The 18288-nt window shown below is 34.3% G+C and overlaps 3 protein-coding genes across 3 annotated transcripts; 2 read left to right on the top strand and 1 right to left on the bottom strand.

Annotated features, from left to right (window-relative positions):
• The first annotated feature begins 1562 nt into the window (after positions 1-1562).
• On the top strand, positions 1563-7732 carry LOC134256739 (uncharacterized). Its single transcript, XM_062739414.1, has 7 exons — positions 1563-2100; positions 2954-3625; positions 5888-6343; positions 6512-6679; positions 6778-6842; positions 6964-7206; positions 7365-7732. Exons 1-7 carry the CDS (start codon positions 2094-2096, stop codon positions 7401-7403), a joined length of 1650 nt encoding a protein of 549 aa, XP_062595398.1. The 5' UTR covers positions 1563-2093; the 3' UTR covers positions 7404-7732.
• A 4993-nt stretch (positions 7733-12725) lies between these two features.
• On the bottom strand, positions 12726-16659 carry LOC134256747 (iron-sulfur cluster assembly scaffold protein IscU-like). The gene is made up of 5 exons (XM_062739423.1): positions 16503-16659; positions 16259-16372; positions 14391-14501; positions 13666-13744; positions 12726-13204 (listed from the first exon to the last, which is right to left on the bottom strand). Exons 1-5 carry the CDS (start codon positions 16587-16589, stop codon positions 13122-13124), a joined length of 474 nt encoding a protein of 157 aa, XP_062595407.1. The 5' UTR covers positions 16590-16659; the 3' UTR covers positions 12726-13121.
• Positions 16660-16788: 129 nt separating this feature from the next.
• On the top strand, positions 16789-18172 carry LOC134256742 (uncharacterized; the record flags this gene model as incomplete). Its single annotated transcript, XM_062739418.1, has 3 exons — positions 16789-17227; positions 17558-17678; positions 18024-18172. Coding segments are annotated over exons 1-3 (450 nt in total), but the record flags the coding sequence as incomplete, so codon positions are not given.
• Between the last annotated feature and the right edge of the window lie 116 nt (positions 18173-18288).

The following is an 18288-nucleotide window of genomic DNA, read 5'->3' as shown; positions in this document are numbered from 1 at the left end:
TATGGAAGCATCCTCAGATAATGTAGATTGAGGTTCGTTCAAATCATGACCCTCATGGGTAGGGTGGGACCACAATGAAAGTTTAAACTTGTAGGGAAAAAAGTAAAAAAAAAAATTGTAAGCATCCTTAATGTAGTTTTAATTTTTTTCAAGTCATGTATGGGACCACTTTTGCATTATAGCTTAATTTTTAATAAACTGATTTTTGCTTTTTCCTAGCCACAATGCTCTTGTGAGCGATGCGGCCTTTGGATCTCTTGTTTAAAAGTAGGTCAAACTCTAAAGCCAAGGTCAAATTTGGTGGTACCGAATGAAAGATCTCGTCCAAATTAATACACATGTGAGGGCCCTAGCATTAACTATTCATAAGTTATGGCCAGAGTCAAAGTTCGGTACTTTTGTGAAAGTTGGTCAAACTCGAAGGTCAAGGCTAAGAGGTTAAATTTGGTGGTGCAGAAAGGAAGGTCTTCTCACAAGGAATGCGTCCTGAAATATGAAAGCCATAACCCCAAACACTCAAAAAGTATGGCAGTGTTAACGTTTTCGCGGATAAACAGACAAACGAACGACCAGGACAAAATCTAAACACCCCTGAGTCTTCGATTACGTGGGCATGAAAATTGGTAAAACGAAAACAATGCTGAATAAAATCAACTACGTATGCTTTATTTATTTATTTATTGACAACTAATAAAATATTTAGATTAATTTAGTACAGTGTACTTGCAATTTATTGTTATCATGACGAATAGACCACTGCGGTTTCCTCGCCGTATCTATCAGAGTTATTAATACATAGGGTGTTAACATTTTCACGTATTTACATATGTTCATTCAAAATTGTCTCAAGAACACTTAAACATTGTTTGGTTAATATGAAGTAATTTATGTCTTAACATAGGACAATGATTTGAGAGGGAAATGCATAATTCAATTTCAATTAATTTTTATAAATTTTTTCAGAGCATAATCGTTTCATCCCACTTTTTAGTAACGAGGAGGAATAGATATTTCAGAGGATATATTATTTTTTTAACATATATCGTTTTTTTTTTTTTTAGGGTAACGAATCTTTAAAAGGGCTGGGGGTTGTGTCCATTTTAAGAGCTCCATATAAAGATATAACAAAATGATCAAATCTTAAAACAAAAGGTGTGGAATTTTTCTCTGCCAAATGATAGTTGACAGCTTTAGATATTTCTAGAAAATTAAGTTATAACTGATGGTTAATTTGTTGACCCCCGTCTCCTTACCTGAAGACATATCTTGAAATTTGATTTCAACATAAAGAGACTGATATTACATATAGCTCCTATAGTTACTCACAAATGATATAATATATTTTCTATTTTCAGGGAAAAAGTAAAGAGTTGTATTATTTGCAAAAAAGATGCTTTAGCGTTAGAAATATTGAAATAGGAATTCTTTTTGAGAAATATTAAACATCGTGTATTGCAGTTCGATCATTTTGACTGCATGGCTGCATTTAATTTTAACATCCGCTCCTGTAGTGGACATTGCACTTTCAAGTTGACCCTTCCAGGGACATATTCCTGACTTTCTATCCTGAATGTATCACCGCAACATTAAATATTTGGCGTGTTATCAATTTCATTATCTTAATTATTAATTGAACAGCACTTCCCATTCCAGTCAAAAACACACCGGGTGGTGACAAAACCCTTAAAATATGCAAGGATTAATTTTAATATCAATGGATTATATCATGTGGAATTCTTTCCTGGTCTATTAATGTTTTGATATCTATTTTTAACATGCCACCCTAGGTACGTACCCTGTCGTCATTTGAGGAAATTTTTATAAATATACCCGATAAAGAGCTGGCGATTTGATAAACTTGTGTTTTTATTTTGAGAGATCGCCCCAGTTTAAAGACAGCAAGTGATGTCAGGCGAGGAATTCACCTGAGTCACAATCTTTTATCTCACCTGTGGAAATACTAAAAGCAGAACGAGAGAGAATTTATTATTCAGACCTATACACCATCAAGTAAAAGTATATTCTGTACAGTGCCATGTTTTATGGGAAGATAGAAGATAGCTGAGAAAAGGAGATTTCTGTTTCGAAACCCAATGCCAGGTATACTATGACGTAAATTGAATTTTAAAGGAATAGAATGACTAACGTTTAAAAATAATTAAAGGGGTATTTACAATATTGGGTAACGTTGGTTCCATTGATATCATGTTAGAGGTAAATTTCATTTGCTTTTATATTATTATACATTTCATATTCAGTTTACTATGAACTAAGACCAGAGATCTCTCGTTGTTCAATAAATCACCAATTTTAAATAATTTGCTGGAGTGTAATTTTAACCTATATTGTAAACCCCCGATATAAATAAGAGATCAAAAAATATTTGAGATTGGGTTAAATTAAATCAGTACATGTTATAAACATTGACTATTTTATTATTCAAAAAAAGATAGAGTTGGCCTGTTATTTTAGATCTTCATTATTTTGTTAAATGATCAAATAATCATTATGGTTGCATGTAAAATGACGCCATGTTTTTTCGTCATGGTCCAGTAGAGCTCAATGTCAACATTGGCTAGCATTACCTGTACAATGACTCAAGACTTTAACTATATAAATATATCCTTGTGCAATTCCAAAGCAAGATATTAAAACCAAGTTTTTTCAGATTACTTCATTTCAAAATGTACCATGATACATGTAACTTCGAATTACTGTCTAAGTTGGTAAAAGAAATTGTATATGTAAAGTAAATTTTGAAAAGCGTTCTATTTATATACACATAGTCTTCTGCACTTATAACCTTTACTTAGTTTTTGACTTGAAAAATTGTTATTTATATTATATAAAGTTTATATATAGCAGGGATAAGAGGTCAGGAAGTGATATTTTACAGAAAGAATTTCAAACATTTTACAATTACTTTACATGTATTTACTTTTTTCCTCCTTAGAAAACACAATGCCACAGCGAATTGTACAGAGACGACCTACTATACCAATGAGGAAAGAGGACGAAAAAAGACTGCCTGAAATAGAAAAGCTAGTCCCTCTACCAAAAATGGCCGAATCCCCCGGAAGTGACGGACGCGCAGACTATACTCTAAAGCGATCAGACAGCTACAAAAGAGCCATATCAAAAGAAAATAGAATATCTGTGTTATTTGGACAAGATAGTGACTTTCACAAGAAAGATTACGATAAAGAGAAATACAGGACACTTCCCTCTCAGATTGGGACTGTTAGACTGACCAGCCGGACTACTTCCGGTCATCGACGAAATTCGTCATTGTCGCACGTGATCTTTCGCCAAGAGTCCGGAATTCTGCCGTCCCCCGACACGGACGAAGATCAAAGAAGTTCTGGATCCACCAGAAAGAGAAAGAGTCGTTTTCAACAAGCCAAAGAGCGAATTTTTCACAGCTTTCAGAAGCAGACGATCACCGACGAGGAACGGCGCCAAAAGAGAAAAGAGAAGCAAGACAAGCAGAAGAAAGCGAAAATCAGAAAAAAGAAAATGAAGTCTTCTTCTCTCGAAGTTATTCAGGAACATTTTGTTGAACCTATTCCCAAAAGTCGGCTAAAACGTATATTTTCCTTTCGGAAATCTCACAAAGTATACGATGGTAAGTCTGTTTTATGTACTTTTAAGATTTAATATTCTTTGTTCTTACAGTGTTTTGGTGTAAAATATTTTAATATTAGACTTTAACATTCCCTTTATAACTTCTCTACAAAGATGAAATTGTCTCCATAGAATTTTTCAAATATTGCAATTGGAAATATGATTGATATACTTTTTGGAACCCTTTTTTGGATTCTTTCTGAAAAGAAAACAAAGATAACATATTTTAAAAAATCGACATTGGTTCTGAATCTCACAGGGCTTTGAAAGTGAAGCATACCCAACATTGTCATTTTTTTTTAAAAAAGTTGATTCCTTATCTTTGACATAGAGATGCTGTAAAAAAAAAGTTATTTCTCCAGCATCCTAAACCTGACAGGCATATACCTCATTTAAGAAAAAATAGTTAAATATGAAAAAACAAAAAAACCCCAAAAAAAACTGTATTTTCTTTTCAAAAATTTTGCGGGATGTTGTAATAGTTTTCTGAACTCCTATTGATATTTTTAAACATAAAAACCCAGCACACATACAAGGCATTTTTATATAGAAATGGCCAGTGCATGATTCGACTGATTTTTTGAACACCACCTGCTACTAGTATAGTCGACATCAATTATTTTTCTTACATTCTAGAATAAATATTTCAGCTCCAGTAATTTTAGTTATTGTAATTAAGCGAAGAAAAAAGAAGCACATGTATATCGATTTCATATTTTATTATTTGATGCTGATCTGATATAACTATTCACAAAATCGGAATAGAATGGTGATTCCCTGAAAATTTTACAGCTGATGATTCATTTGGCACAATATATATACAACCGAATTACTATATTGATGTTAGTCGGACACAGTAAGGTGTCGTCCATTGATCGAAGTACATTATTCATAAAATAATCGGATGAGCTACTAAACTGTGCACCGATTATAATGGGATTAACACCGAAAAAAATCTCTTAACAATACCCCTGACTCTAATTTATAATCTCGTTATTTAAGTTGACAACAATCACTTTATGACGAATAACTTTTTTCCTCCCCAGAGAAAACATTAATGACATCAGCTTTTAATTCTGAGTTGGTTGTATACTGCGAAGTGTTTTATGTACTCATTGTTGTCATCTCTTATGCACATGTTACCGTCAGTGCACTTTAGGCGTTTGCGGTTTTAGAATTACCGGTTTTTATGATCCTGCAGAACATATTGCAACATAGAACGAAACGAAGGGTCATTCGTGGTCACTTATAGATTAACAACACCGTGTTAGATTGTTGAACATGTTTTAAATTTTATTGACCACAGGAAAATCTGTGGCATCTATTATTAAAAATTTGTAATTGTGTTTACAAACTGTATAGTGTTTGTTTTGGTCAGTCTTCGTTTTTAAATATAACACTTGTTTTTCAATTAGATTTTCAAAGATAATGAATCTAGAATAAATAGACCGTCTTTCAAAGAGGTACTAGTATATGACGTATTTTAGAGCTTTATTTTATTTAAATTTTTTAAAGTAAATAAAAAAACATTCTTGTTTTGGATTCTTTAAATCAGACTTTTATGTAAATTAATACCAAGGTATATATTTCATAAAATGTTGAACATTTTATGACCGTAAGTCCATTTTGTAGATCATAGTGTCAAGCCCCCTGACCTATCATTCCCTCAAAAAAATTGTTCTCATGAATTCAATACAGTCCTATAGCTGATCAGGATTAATTGCATTAGCATAGTTTACGGTCGTATATCGCGGTTTCTTCATCACTGATTTCCCCGACAGCCGCTGAATCCGTTAAGTTACTGACTTAACATCGATCTGTTGAGAGCAATGTCCTCTATTCTGCTGGCCAAGAAACGTTCTACTCACTTCTGATGTGCCCGTTAGCACTATACGTTATTGATTTCGTATGTATAGAAATGTAATCCGCGCGGTCACTCAACTTTTACATGTCCTACATATTAGCTAGTAATTAATTGGTCGAAGACGTAGGCTGACATGCGCGAGCATGCATACACTGTAAGCTTATATATATAATCTAAATACAACTCATTTGCATCAGACTGTCGCTTGACAGCCGACTGGTTTTTCTACTTTCACTTCTTTCATATCAGAAGTGATAAAGTCATTATTTGTATATATACGTGCGCTATCGTGTACTTAAATTAGTTATAGATAGCTATCCATACTGTCATATTGTACAGTCATGAAGGCCAGGAAACTACGTGTATTTACTCAAAAAATTTATTTATTTTTCCATAAAGGTGAAAAGGATCTCAGAGTTGGTGAAACAGTGAACAAAAAGGCTATCAAACACAGCGAGGAAAAGCCTAGAATTCGGGAATCTGTTCAAGGACCTTCTCCAAGTCACTCTCATGATCATGTCGATGGACACACGAAACCTGTGGATGCAGTGTTTAAATCTCTGATTTTTGGTGAACTTCCAAATGATTCTTCTGTGAAACGTGAAAAGGACGCATATATACATGGAAGTAACAGGGCTGGTAATAGGAACAATCTCTCTTTGGACTTAACGCATACGGGAGGGAGAAGGGTTGTGCGAAGGTACTCATCCAAAAAAGAAGAGAAAGTTACCACCGGAAATGGATGGTCTCAGCATACAAGATACGTCCGCCAGGTGTCAGTGTACAGTGACATTGAGATTGATGGCCATGGAGACGAAATTGATTCCCCCAAAACGACAGACAACCACAAAAAAGGTGAGCGGTGTCCCAAAGCACTTTCCTAATTTGAAACTTCAAACTTACTGATTTAAACTGAGAAACATATCTATATAGTGATTACTAGTACTTGCATCGTTCTTGAATTGACAAAGATCAAAGGTTTAATTTGTAGTAACACAACTGCATATCCTTAAAATTTTGTAGATGACCGTCCGTTTGAAGAGCTTTCAGCAGAGGAAAGAGAACATAGAATATCAGAGGTTGCAGACCGACTTAAGTTTATTGGGGACAAGGCAGTAGAAAGGTATAACACCGAGAGTTCGTCATCAGCAGTGGAATCACCCCAGGCGGAGGCCGGAGGTCACAGCGCAAGTAAGTCCTCTATATAGCTGCATTTCTTCAGAATTTAACTAAATTAAAAGGCTTGGAGAATTTTTTCTTAAGTTACTGAAAACATTCTTAATTTTCAGATGATCAACTTGTGCAACAACTCATTGCAGAATTTCGCCGAGAAGGAGATCGATTCTCCCGAGATGTAAGTTTTGGAGATTTTCTACTAGTATAGATTTTGACTTTCACTTGTAATGTTTCTGCATTTATTGAATTGTAACCCTAATTTAACAGTTTAAAAACTTACCGTCATTGACCTTTTTCAGTTCAACCTTGGCTCACTCACTCCTGTTGTGCTAGACATTGCCAGACAGCACACCTACACACAGTTCAAAAAGGTCATTCATTCGTCCCTACACAACACCATTGGCTGGGATCAGATCGCGCTCTATTTTTATCTGACCAGGACGGCGGTCCACGTGGCCAAGGGAAGTGTTGGTCTTGCTCAGATGGCTTACGACTACTTCAAGGAGACGTACTCCGGCTGGGTAGAGGATCGGGGTGGATGGGTAAGTCTGGTTAAAATGCTATTGGACATATCTTTATTTTAGTTTCTCTTTTAAAAAAATCTTGAAGATATAGATCATCCTCTATTTATGTTTTCTGTATATGAGTCTACGCAAAAGGAATTTTCCCCCCAAACTTTAAGCGTCATTCTTTTTTGTAGGAAACGATGTTGGAAGAAACAGACTGCGAACTGGATTAGTTTTTTTTTCGTGATGACGTCATAGCTGAAGAAAAACCTAGCTAGTTACAGTGTATGTGATACCGGGCAAACATCGACATTCCGTCCTTTAAGGACTTGTGAAATCCATTTTCATTTCATATTTTTCTTATTGATCTCATTTTCTTTTATATTATGGGTAAATCCAGAACATGCCAGTGCCAAAAGTCGATCATGTGATGGTTAAAATTAGTCACGTGACCTGCTTTAGAGAGAAAATATGTTGTATCCTGGTGCAATATTTATGTTTTTTGTTTGTTTTCATTGTACATGTGTTCTTCTTTACAATAAAATTGGTACAATAACCCATTCAGATTATGTTTTATTTATAGAAATCTATTCTAAACATTTTATTGGAGTTGGTCGAGCTTCCGGTCAGGTATTCATAAACCCTAGGCCTGGAACAATGAAAACTTGATTTTTGTTTTTGCCTTTTGGACGCTTATTCTGATTACCGCGTGGTGCAGTGGTAAAGGGTTAACTCTAGAGAGTAAATGGCTGTGGGATAGGAGACTGGTCTTAAAATGAGACCGTATAAACCAAGGTCTAGTGTCATAGTAACTGTTGGCACGAAAAAGATCCCTCCCTGCTCAATGGCCCTAATTGCCGAGTATAGGACAAAATTTGCAGCTCTCCACCGGCAAATGGTGACGTCTCAATATTAGGGAAAATTCTCGAGAGGGACATTAAACAACAGACAAAAAAAAAAACTTATCATCCTAACTTATATGTATTCTGCAAATTGCATGCCGATTTGAATCTATAGATAAATGATCATGTTTTATACTGTACATGTATATTATTTATGTAACATATGCAGATAACTAACAGTATTCAAGATCAAAAGTCCATAAAACAAAATACAAAACAAGAGCAGAGCAAACGCAGACCTCAGTCCAAAAACATCAGAGGTGGAATCAGGTGCCATGGAGGAGTTAGCATCCCCTACCGACCGGTCACATCCGCCGTGTGCTCCTTTTCATGATCGGGAAATAACAGAGAAAAATCCGTTCTGTGTATAAATAATGGACTAACAGTTAGTATGAAAAACGTCGGCCAGCATTTGACTCAATGATAAATCATAGACTTTGTATTTGCTGACAAGGTCATTGTATCGACCATAGAACTTACGAAATGATGACTTTAAACGAGAGTGCCGATATTCTTATTTCATCAACTTGTTTGTCAATAATTTACCTCATTTTAGAAACTGTTCATATGTAGAGCGTGCTCTTGCGAATTTAATCTGCTGAGCATGGTATATTGCTGCATAAGTAAGGGAAGTTGACAATTGAAAAGTTCAAATCATCATGTTTATCATTAAGCTTGATTGTTAGATTACAATTAACGTCTTTTTCAAGTAAAATATCCAAAATATGGTATAGATGTGTCAGACACACAAGCTGACAGCACCGTTTTAAAAAAAGATTTCTGTGAAAATAAAAAAAGTAATATACATGTTAATGATGCATGCGCAATAATTCTTTTTTTAAATTTAAACACTTTGTCTAAAATCTTTCGACGGCGTTGGGTGAAAAAGACTTCTCCAACTTTTCGGTTATATTTTTTTTTTGTTTTTGGGAAATCTTCAGTGATTAACTTGACCGGGGGAAGGGTTCTTTGAAAAACTTTTCATGTTTTGATCTAAAATTACAACAAATAACATAACTAGGAAAATTTTGGGGCATCCCCTAGCCCCCTGTGCTTTCGTACCCATTATAACAGAAAATGAAAATAAAATACGTTTTGTTGAACATTTATAATTACCGTATAGAAAATCCGTAATCGGTAAGTTCCTATTTATATTTTTTGGCACATTGCCACTGTCTTTTATAATGAAATGTATATTATATACATCACGTTTGATAAGGGTGTCCGCAATTAAACACCTGTCATTTGCAATCTTAGTAGTACATGTACTACCTTTAAACGCTATGCACAACGCAGGTTTTGAGATCCAAATTTCCCCAATAATATTTAACTTTTTTTCCACCTCTGATGTTTATTCGCTTTGCTCCTGTATGGTGTCCGGATAGGGCCATTTGCGTTCGCGCGAGATCGCTTTCAGATAAACGCGCCGTCGCGCTAACACACAAAACGCCGTCGCGCTAACACAACTTTGCACAACGCGCCGTCGCGCTAACACACAACACGCCGTCGCGCTAACGCAACTTTGCACAACGCGCCGTCGCGCTAACACACAACACGCCAACACAACTTTGCACAACGCGCCGTCGCGCTAACACACAACACGCCGTCGCGCTAACGCAACTTTGCACAACGCACCGTCGCGCTAACGCAACTTTGCACAACGCGCCGTCGCGCTAACACACAACACGCCGTCGCGCTAACACAACTTTGCACAACACGCCGTCGCGCTAACGTAACTCTGCAAGTTTCACAGTCTAGTAGAAAGTCGTGTACGGAAATATAAGACTGCGCATGCTACGGAAGCGTATTTGGGCCGCAGCAGTATTTTTACAAAATTTGTTATAATAAATTATTAATTTGTTAAAATAAATTAGTAATTTGTTAAAACAAATTATCAAGTTGTTAAAATAAATTAGTAATTTGTTAAAACAAATTAGTAATTTGTTAAATTAAATTAGTAATTTGTTAAAACAAATTATCAATTTGTTCAAACAAATTATCAATTTGTTAAAACAAATTATCAGTTTGTTTAAACAAATTAATAATTTTTTATAACAAATAAAAAAAAAATACTGCTGCGGCCCTAATACGCTTCCGTACCTTTAAGATTCCCAAGACCAATCTCATCCAGAATTTCATCCATTGTATGGTTAAGCATGCGCAATCTTATATTTCCGGACACGAGTTCCTACTAGACTGTGAAACTTGCAAAGTTGCGTTTGCGCAACGGCGTGTTGTGCAAAGTTGTGTTAGTGCGACGGCGTGTTGTGCGTAAGGGTGACGGCGCGTTGTGTGTTAGCGCGACGACGCATTGTGCAAAGTTGTGTTAGCGTGACAGCATGTTGTGCAAAGTTGTGTTAGCGCGACGGCGTGTTGTGTGTTAGCGCGACAGCGCGTTGTGCAAAGTTATGTTAGCGTGACGGCGTGTTGTGCAAAGATGCGTTGGCGCGATGGCGTGTTGTGCAAAGTTGCGTTAGCGCGACAGCGTGTTGTGTGTTAGCACGATGTCTCGTTTATCTGAAAGCGATGTCGCGCTAACGCAAATGGCCCTATCCGGACACCATACTCCTGACTTTTATTGCTTCAATGGACCGTTCACGAACATGGTTACAGTGTATATATCATATGTATTTTTATCTCATTTTATTTTGCCTCGTTCTCCATCTTAAATTGGGGAGAAAATCGAAACTTAAAGGGGCATGGACAGTTTCCACAGATTTTTTTTTTTCAATTTTAATGTTTACAATTAAGGTAATTTTTGGAGGGTTCTAAACTACAGTAAGAAAAATAGCAACATTCATGTCTGGTGCATTATCTTTCTACAGTGAAATGGTTTTGATTGACTGTATGTTATTTACCGTCCCTCTCAAGAATTTTTCACTCATATGGAGACACCACCAAGTTTCAAGTCACTTTTAAAAGTATTTAGATGTATGTGTAGTCACTCTCTAACAATGCCAAGTATAACTTAGTGAGTTTGCTTACAGTACCACTAGTCATAAACTTATTACAAACAGGATACTACAATGTATACTTGAGGAATTTATTATATCGAAATTTTCTGAGAAGTAACCTTTCTCCATGTAAAATCTCTTGTTCAAGCTTCAATGTCCAATAATAAAATGCATTTTTAAATTAAGAGTTAACAAGAGATGTTTGTAAAACACTTATGCCCCCCTCCCCCACAAATTGGAATTTTTCCAAGTCCGAAAGGGCATAACTCAGTCAATTATGGTGCAATCACACCCAAAACAGAACTTGACCAAGATATTCATCTGACTAATCTGTATACTAAATTCCATTTCAATATGTGCAACCGCTCCGAAGAAAATGAACGGAAACTGCAAATAATTGGAATTTTTCTATGTGCAAGGGGCATAAATCGGTCAAAAATGGTGCGATCATACCCAAAACAGAACTTGACCTAGATATTCATATGACTAATCAGTATACTAAATTCCATTTCAATATGTGCAACCTCTTCAAAGAAAATGAATGGAAACTGCAAATAATTGGAATTTTCTAAGTCCAAGGGGCATAACTCTGTCAATTATGGTGCGATCGTACCCAAAACAGAACTTGACCTAGATATTCATCTGACTAATCTGTATACTAAATTCCATTTCAATGTGTGCAATCTCTCCAAAGAAAATGAACAGAAACTGCAAATAATTAGAATTTTCTGAGTCCAAGGGGCATAACTCTATCAATTATGGTGCGATCGTACCCAAAACAGAACTTGACCTAGATATTCATCTGACTTATCTGTATACTAAATTCCATTTCAATATGTGCAACCGCTCCGAAGAAAATGAACGGAAACTGCAAATAATTGGAATTTTTCTATGTGCAAGGGGCATAAATCGGTCAAAAATGGTGCGATCATACCCAAAACAGAACTTGACCTAGATATTCATATGACTAATCTGTATACTAAATTCCATTTCAATATGTGCAACCTCTTCAAAGAAAATGAATGGAAACTGCAAATATTTGGAATTTTCTAAGTCCAAGGGGCATAACTCTGTCAATTATGGTGCGATCGTACCCAAAACAGAACTTGACCTAGATATTCATATGACTAATCTGTATACTAAATTCCATTTCAATGTGTGCAATCTCTCCAAAGAAAATGAACAGAAACTGCAAGTAATTAGAATTTTCTGAGTCCAAGGGGCATAACTCTATCAATTATGGTGCTGACTTGATCTCTGTATACTAAATTCCATTTCAATGTGTGCAATCTCTCCAAAGAAAATGAACGGAAACTGCAAATGGTTGGAATTTTTCTAAGTCCAAGAGGCATAACTCTGTCAATTTTGGTGCGATCATATCCAAGACAGAACTTGACCTAGATATTCATCTGATATGCCTGTATACCAAATTTCATTTCAGTATGTGCAACTGTTGTGAAGAAAATGAACGGAAACTAAATGGACCGACAGACAGCAGCAAAGTAATATGCCCTCCCTTCTTCGAAGGGGGGCATAAAAATATGGAAATAAAAAAGGTAACATTCAATGTCTGACTTCAACATAAATGAAAATTTACTTAAATAATTGTATGCAGTAATTTTGTCTTCATGCAGTAAGTTTAATGCCGGACTAATATCGAGGTCTGAAAATACCTTAATAGTACTGACAAACAACCATATAAAAATCAACAATTTATTTACAAAATGCATGATATACTCAATAAGTTTACTTTTACTGGTAGAAAAATTTCCTTTTAATTTATTAATTTGTTAATACTGAGCTGATTAATGTTTAACTTAATAGGCTGGTGCATTTACATCAGATTTGCAAACAAAAAAAAAATCCACTTGTCCAAAGGGTAATTTTACCAGAATATAATTCAAACGATCCAAAATTTAGAGGCAATATATTTCTCACATATTAAATGTACTTATACATGAAAAAAAAGAATAGCATTCAAATAATATCAAACATGTGGAAAAGTGTTAATTCAACAACAATTATAAATGCCAGCATTCCATATAATCTTTCCCTTCGCAGTCTTTCCTTGTTGTAACCGTTGTTGCCTTGGTAACTAGGCAGTTGCAGTCGCCTGGTCACCTTGGTTTTTCAGCTTGTAATCATTTAACGCTGCTTTGATGGCATCCTCTGCCAACACTAAAACAGAAATATATGTATTGCATGACGGTGTAAACTTAATTCACTTAACAAGAAACATAACTCCTCCTAATGATTTTCAGTTCAGCATATTCAATACTTTGCTTTAAAGTAAAATTACATAATGCTATGTTATTCTTTGATATTTAGAATTAGCAAAAACGTGTAAACTTGGGTCAAACATTATAAAATGGAAATAACATTCTTTTCCTTTGAATTCCTTATCTTAAATTATACTGATGTTCAGGAAATGTTCAATCCATTATAATTTATAAATTAATATGCATATTATTTCCTGGTTTTTCATAAAGCAGGAAACGGAATACATTCAAAGAAATTTCTTTTTTTAACAAGAGTAGTTTTGTATTAAGCAGCGGTGTTCAAAAGTTAAAAATTTAAAAAAAAAAAGGAAAAAGAAAAGACTGAATGCATATTTAAATAAATTTCAGGAAAAAACCTACTAGAGCAGTGAAGCTTCACAGGTGGTAAGCACAGCTCTTTAGCAATATCAGTGTTTTTGATCTTGACTGCATCATCCAGCTGTTAAAATAAAAAAAAAATCCATGACAATGTATCAATCTTAAAATATATGTTAATATCATATTTATATCATCAATAGTAAGTTTAACTTACAGATGAATTCAATAGTGTTTTTGATTTTTCAACCCATAATTCAGACTGATGTTTCACATAATTATACATGTATATTAATGGACATGCAAACTTGCCCTTGCATTGAAACAAAGTTTCACAAAGATACCGACTCTTGCATGAAACTTTAAAGATATACAAAGAAGGAAGTACAAGAGACCAGACCACAACAAAAACCATGCCCCCTGTATCGCTAGTCAGGTGTTCTACTGAGCTGTCTGGCTGACAATGACTGAATTTTTAACTGTATTTACAACATGTCATGACTTTAAAGTAAAATGACAGCTTGTCAAATTGACAATTAAATTGAATACAAATGTCTTCAGACATATACATTTAATAGGTAAACAATGCTTTGTAAATTAGGACTTCATACATGTACTGCAAGCCGTCATGTCATGAAGTATACATGTAAAATTTTTCTATGTGCTGAGGACAGATTACGTTTTTGTAACTATTCATGCTCAAGTCAACTGGGGCTTACCTCCAGGTTACGGATTTGTGATTTATGAAATCATTTCACAAAAAATCATACCTTTTTCCCTTTGATCCATTCTGTAGCTAATGAGCTGGAGGCAATTGCTGATCCACATCCAAAGGTTTTAAATTTGGCATCAACGATTTTACCATTTTCATCAACTTTAATCTATAATTGTAAACAATCTTATATAAAAACACCATATAAACATGGTATTGATACTTACGGAATACACAAGTATGTTTAGATCTGTATCATAGATCTGTATAAATGGTATAGAGAAATTATGGTCGAAGGTCCTAAATTCGACAGGGTCCGAATTTCGACGGTTTTGTTATTTTGTTTATATTTGGTTCGTTCTCGCGAGATCAGGCTGGTCTGTGTAAACATAGTACCCCAGTAGACTTGCGATCATATTACCTACATCATGGATGAAAATGCATTTCAGACAGGAAAGTATTCATTTCATATAGTTTTAGACGAAAAAAATGTCTGCCTTGCCTAAAATCACTTTTTGATACAAATATGAAATCTGATTGCTGGTTTTTGATTGCTACAAATAACTTGACAAAATGCCGTCTGCATAGACTGACAATTCAGTAATGAAATTCACGCGACAAACTTTTGGAAAACAAGGCCAAGCCAATTTTATTTTGAAGTTATCAGAACTATATTTTTTAAAAAGAAAATAATGAATTAATCATATTTTGAATTAAAATCACAGTGATTAAGTGTGTTGTTATACTTAAATTTTAATGATTTGTTGGTAATCATTTGCAATTTCCTGAAAGTTAATGTATATTTTTCTTTTTTTGAAAATACTTTTTTCCCTTTTTATACTAAAAGCACTACACTGAATCTTTACACAGGAAATATTTCAGTGCTTAGAATATTATGGGTTTTTTTTTCTTTTAAAATTTTCCACCATTTCTACTTTTTGAAACAAAATTCTTTCATTCTCTACTTACATTAAAAAGTACAAAAAATAATATTTAATAATGGTATTATATGAAAAAAAAAAAATAATAAAATTAAAAAAATAAATAAATAAAAAAATAATAAGATGCTGTTTGTTTTAGCTTAACTATTATTTATATTTGTTGGCTGGACCTATAAAAAGACATCAAAGAACATTTTGTTCACGCCTATTGGTGTGTATATTGGAAGTTTACGCCACAAGAAATTTTCAACAGTGACATAATTATATTCACAACATGGGCCCAGTATGATGGAACGAAGAATAGGGTGCCTTGTCAATATTGAGTCACCTGAAATACTGTTGCAGCACACAAGTTCTCTACCTACTATGACTACTGAGTAATTTCTCTGTCCTAATTGCATTGAGTATTGATAAAATGATGAAATTAAATGTTAGATTTACAACTATTGCCATTAATTAACATTATATTGCAAAAAAAATAATCGAATTTTATTTCTACTAAAAATTTGTTTTGCTTGGCCTTCCTGATTGCTTGCATATCAATCGATGACGTAACCGTCGAAATTAGGACCCGGTAATGGCTGCGCCCATTGTTTATATGTCACTTTTGAACTCATCACCAATAGAAGTAGAGAAGACGAATTGGATAAATCTTTACACAGGAAAGAATACAATTTGAATGATGAATTTACTGCTCAATTTATTTCAATGGATTCTTGTTTACATAAAATAAAATATTGCAACACATTGAAAGACTGTCGAAATATGGGCACACGAGGGTACATTTAAAACATTGTGTTAAAGCCAGTGTTACAGGTTACTATCTTTCCTCATGTTTACAGAAACAAGAATACACAACAGCCAACATTTTCCACAACAGATGATAACAAAGGTATCGAGTAAATGTTGACCATTCAATATCATGAATATATATCCTTTTACTGAAACCAGGTGTACAGTTACGTAACATTCATTTTTCTCTTACTTGAAGCTTCATTACATCACCACATGCGGGAGCCCCGACAAGACCAGTGCCAACATTTTTATCTTTCTTGTCCATGGAACCAACATTCCTAGGATTTTCATAATGATCGATCACCTAGATCAGTAAATAAAAATAAAATCTTAACACTGCTGAGAAAATTCGAAAGTAAACAGTGTTTTGTGAAACGGAATTAACAAAATGCGTAATAGGGCCTAGATCAAGCTTAAATTTTAACATGACTTACATTCTTGTGATACAGGGAAACAGACGATGCAATATTTGCCTCGAAAGACGGCTTCAAAAGCCTTGTTGTTGCACGAAATAACGCCATTTCACATGTTTTGATTATGACCTTGGAACTCAAAAAATAAGCCTCTTACGCAAATGTATAGTGCATCATTTTTGAACCAAAATGAGAAATCTTGTTACAATTTAACTTTAAAAAGATTTATTTGAAGTAATACAACTCAAAAACTGAAAAAAAATAAAATATATTCATTCTTTAATGAAACCTAATCTTCAAGTGCGTAGTAATATTCATAGAAACTGAAAGTAGGCTAAAAACAAATGAAGTGCTCTCTTACGATTCCAGTTTGACGATTTTTCTTCAGCGATGTAACAAATCGATTTTGTCTGATTTTTATCTTTTAGTGGGAAATGGAAGAACATAACGGCATTCGTTTTATTCAAGATACAATGACATAAATAGACTCCAGTCATCAATCATGCATTGTCATAAAAAATAACACTGTGTAAAATGAAAGTAGATAAAACAATTCGGTTCTTTAGATGGCAAAAATACAAGTAAATATAAAATTTAGCTCATCCTCATCGTGTCCATTAGAAGTAAGCAGAGATTCATCAGTCAGAGAAATAAAGAGTTGTATAAGTGACAAGACAGGGATTCCTAAATCAGATCTTCGCCTGATTTTGGCAGGAAAACTTCTGCAGGATGGACAATCTGTCAGTGTAAGTCACACAATAAAGGTGTCATTCTGAAAAAATCATGAAGAGTTTACATTTTTTTTTATTACTGAAATATAGTTTTTCCCCAATTTTTATCAAGATACCAAATTATATAAATTTATATATGGTGTCAGTGCATGGGAAAGTTGGAAAGGGGTTGGGGTAGGGGATAATCTTGCTTATAAATCTAACAATTGGTTGATTAATTTGCATTAACTCTGGTCCAGGTAGACAACATGCATGTATATCGGATAATGTATTGGAATTATTTATTTTACCTGTTTTACTTATAGTGCATGTTTATATATGTACATTTACACTTTCTTGCATTAGGAGCTAGGTCTTGGAAACCACACAACATTACATGCGTTTCAACAAAAACAGGCCCCACTGCTAGAAGTTAGAACTGGCAGTGGACTGAATCAGTTCAGGTCTCAGGCTACAGCTGAGTCAGGTACATGTAAGTATGATGTTAAACATGTTAATTGTGTTAAAAGTTTTATGAGTTTATAAGATGACATGATGTACATGAAGTCAATATATTGTATGATTAATCTGCAGTAATTACCTTTTAAGATTCTTTGTATTAAGGGCTTGTTGTATGGTAAATTAGCACCATGATGTCAAATCACATTTCTCAAACTAATTCGAAATTGTCAAAATAGTTGATTAAATACAGACCAAAGGGAAATGAATTTATAAAAAATAATACATGGCTGTGTAGATCTCCATTTTAATGAACTGATAAGTTTTAGTAAAATGTAGATTAATTATATGCATGCAACATTAATTTTTCCAGCACACCCATACCAGTTCTATGTATACTGTAAGAAATGTACTGCCCTTCAACCAGGAAAGTTAAGAGTGGTGTGTGGAAAATGTCTCCAAGGCAATATTATCCTCCATCAGGTCAGTCACAGAGAAATTGTGTACCCTTCCTCAATTCAAGTCTCATTTTTTTCATCACACAAAATATGCGTTCACCGATTCCCCCTCCTTTTGTTTACTGGGACAAGTAATATTTACTCTAGACACAAATATTTGTGGGGATCAAATTTCGTCAA

Source organism: Saccostrea cucullata, unplaced genomic scaffold (genome assembly GCF_032062105.1).
Source record: "Saccostrea cucullata isolate Sc308-1 unplaced genomic scaffold, CSIRO_AGI_Scuc_v1 ctg908, whole genome shotgun sequence".
NCBI lineage: Eukaryota > Metazoa > Mollusca > Bivalvia > Ostreida > Ostreidae > Saccostrea > Saccostrea cuccullata.
This window is presented reverse-complemented; position numbering and strand designations above follow the sequence as displayed.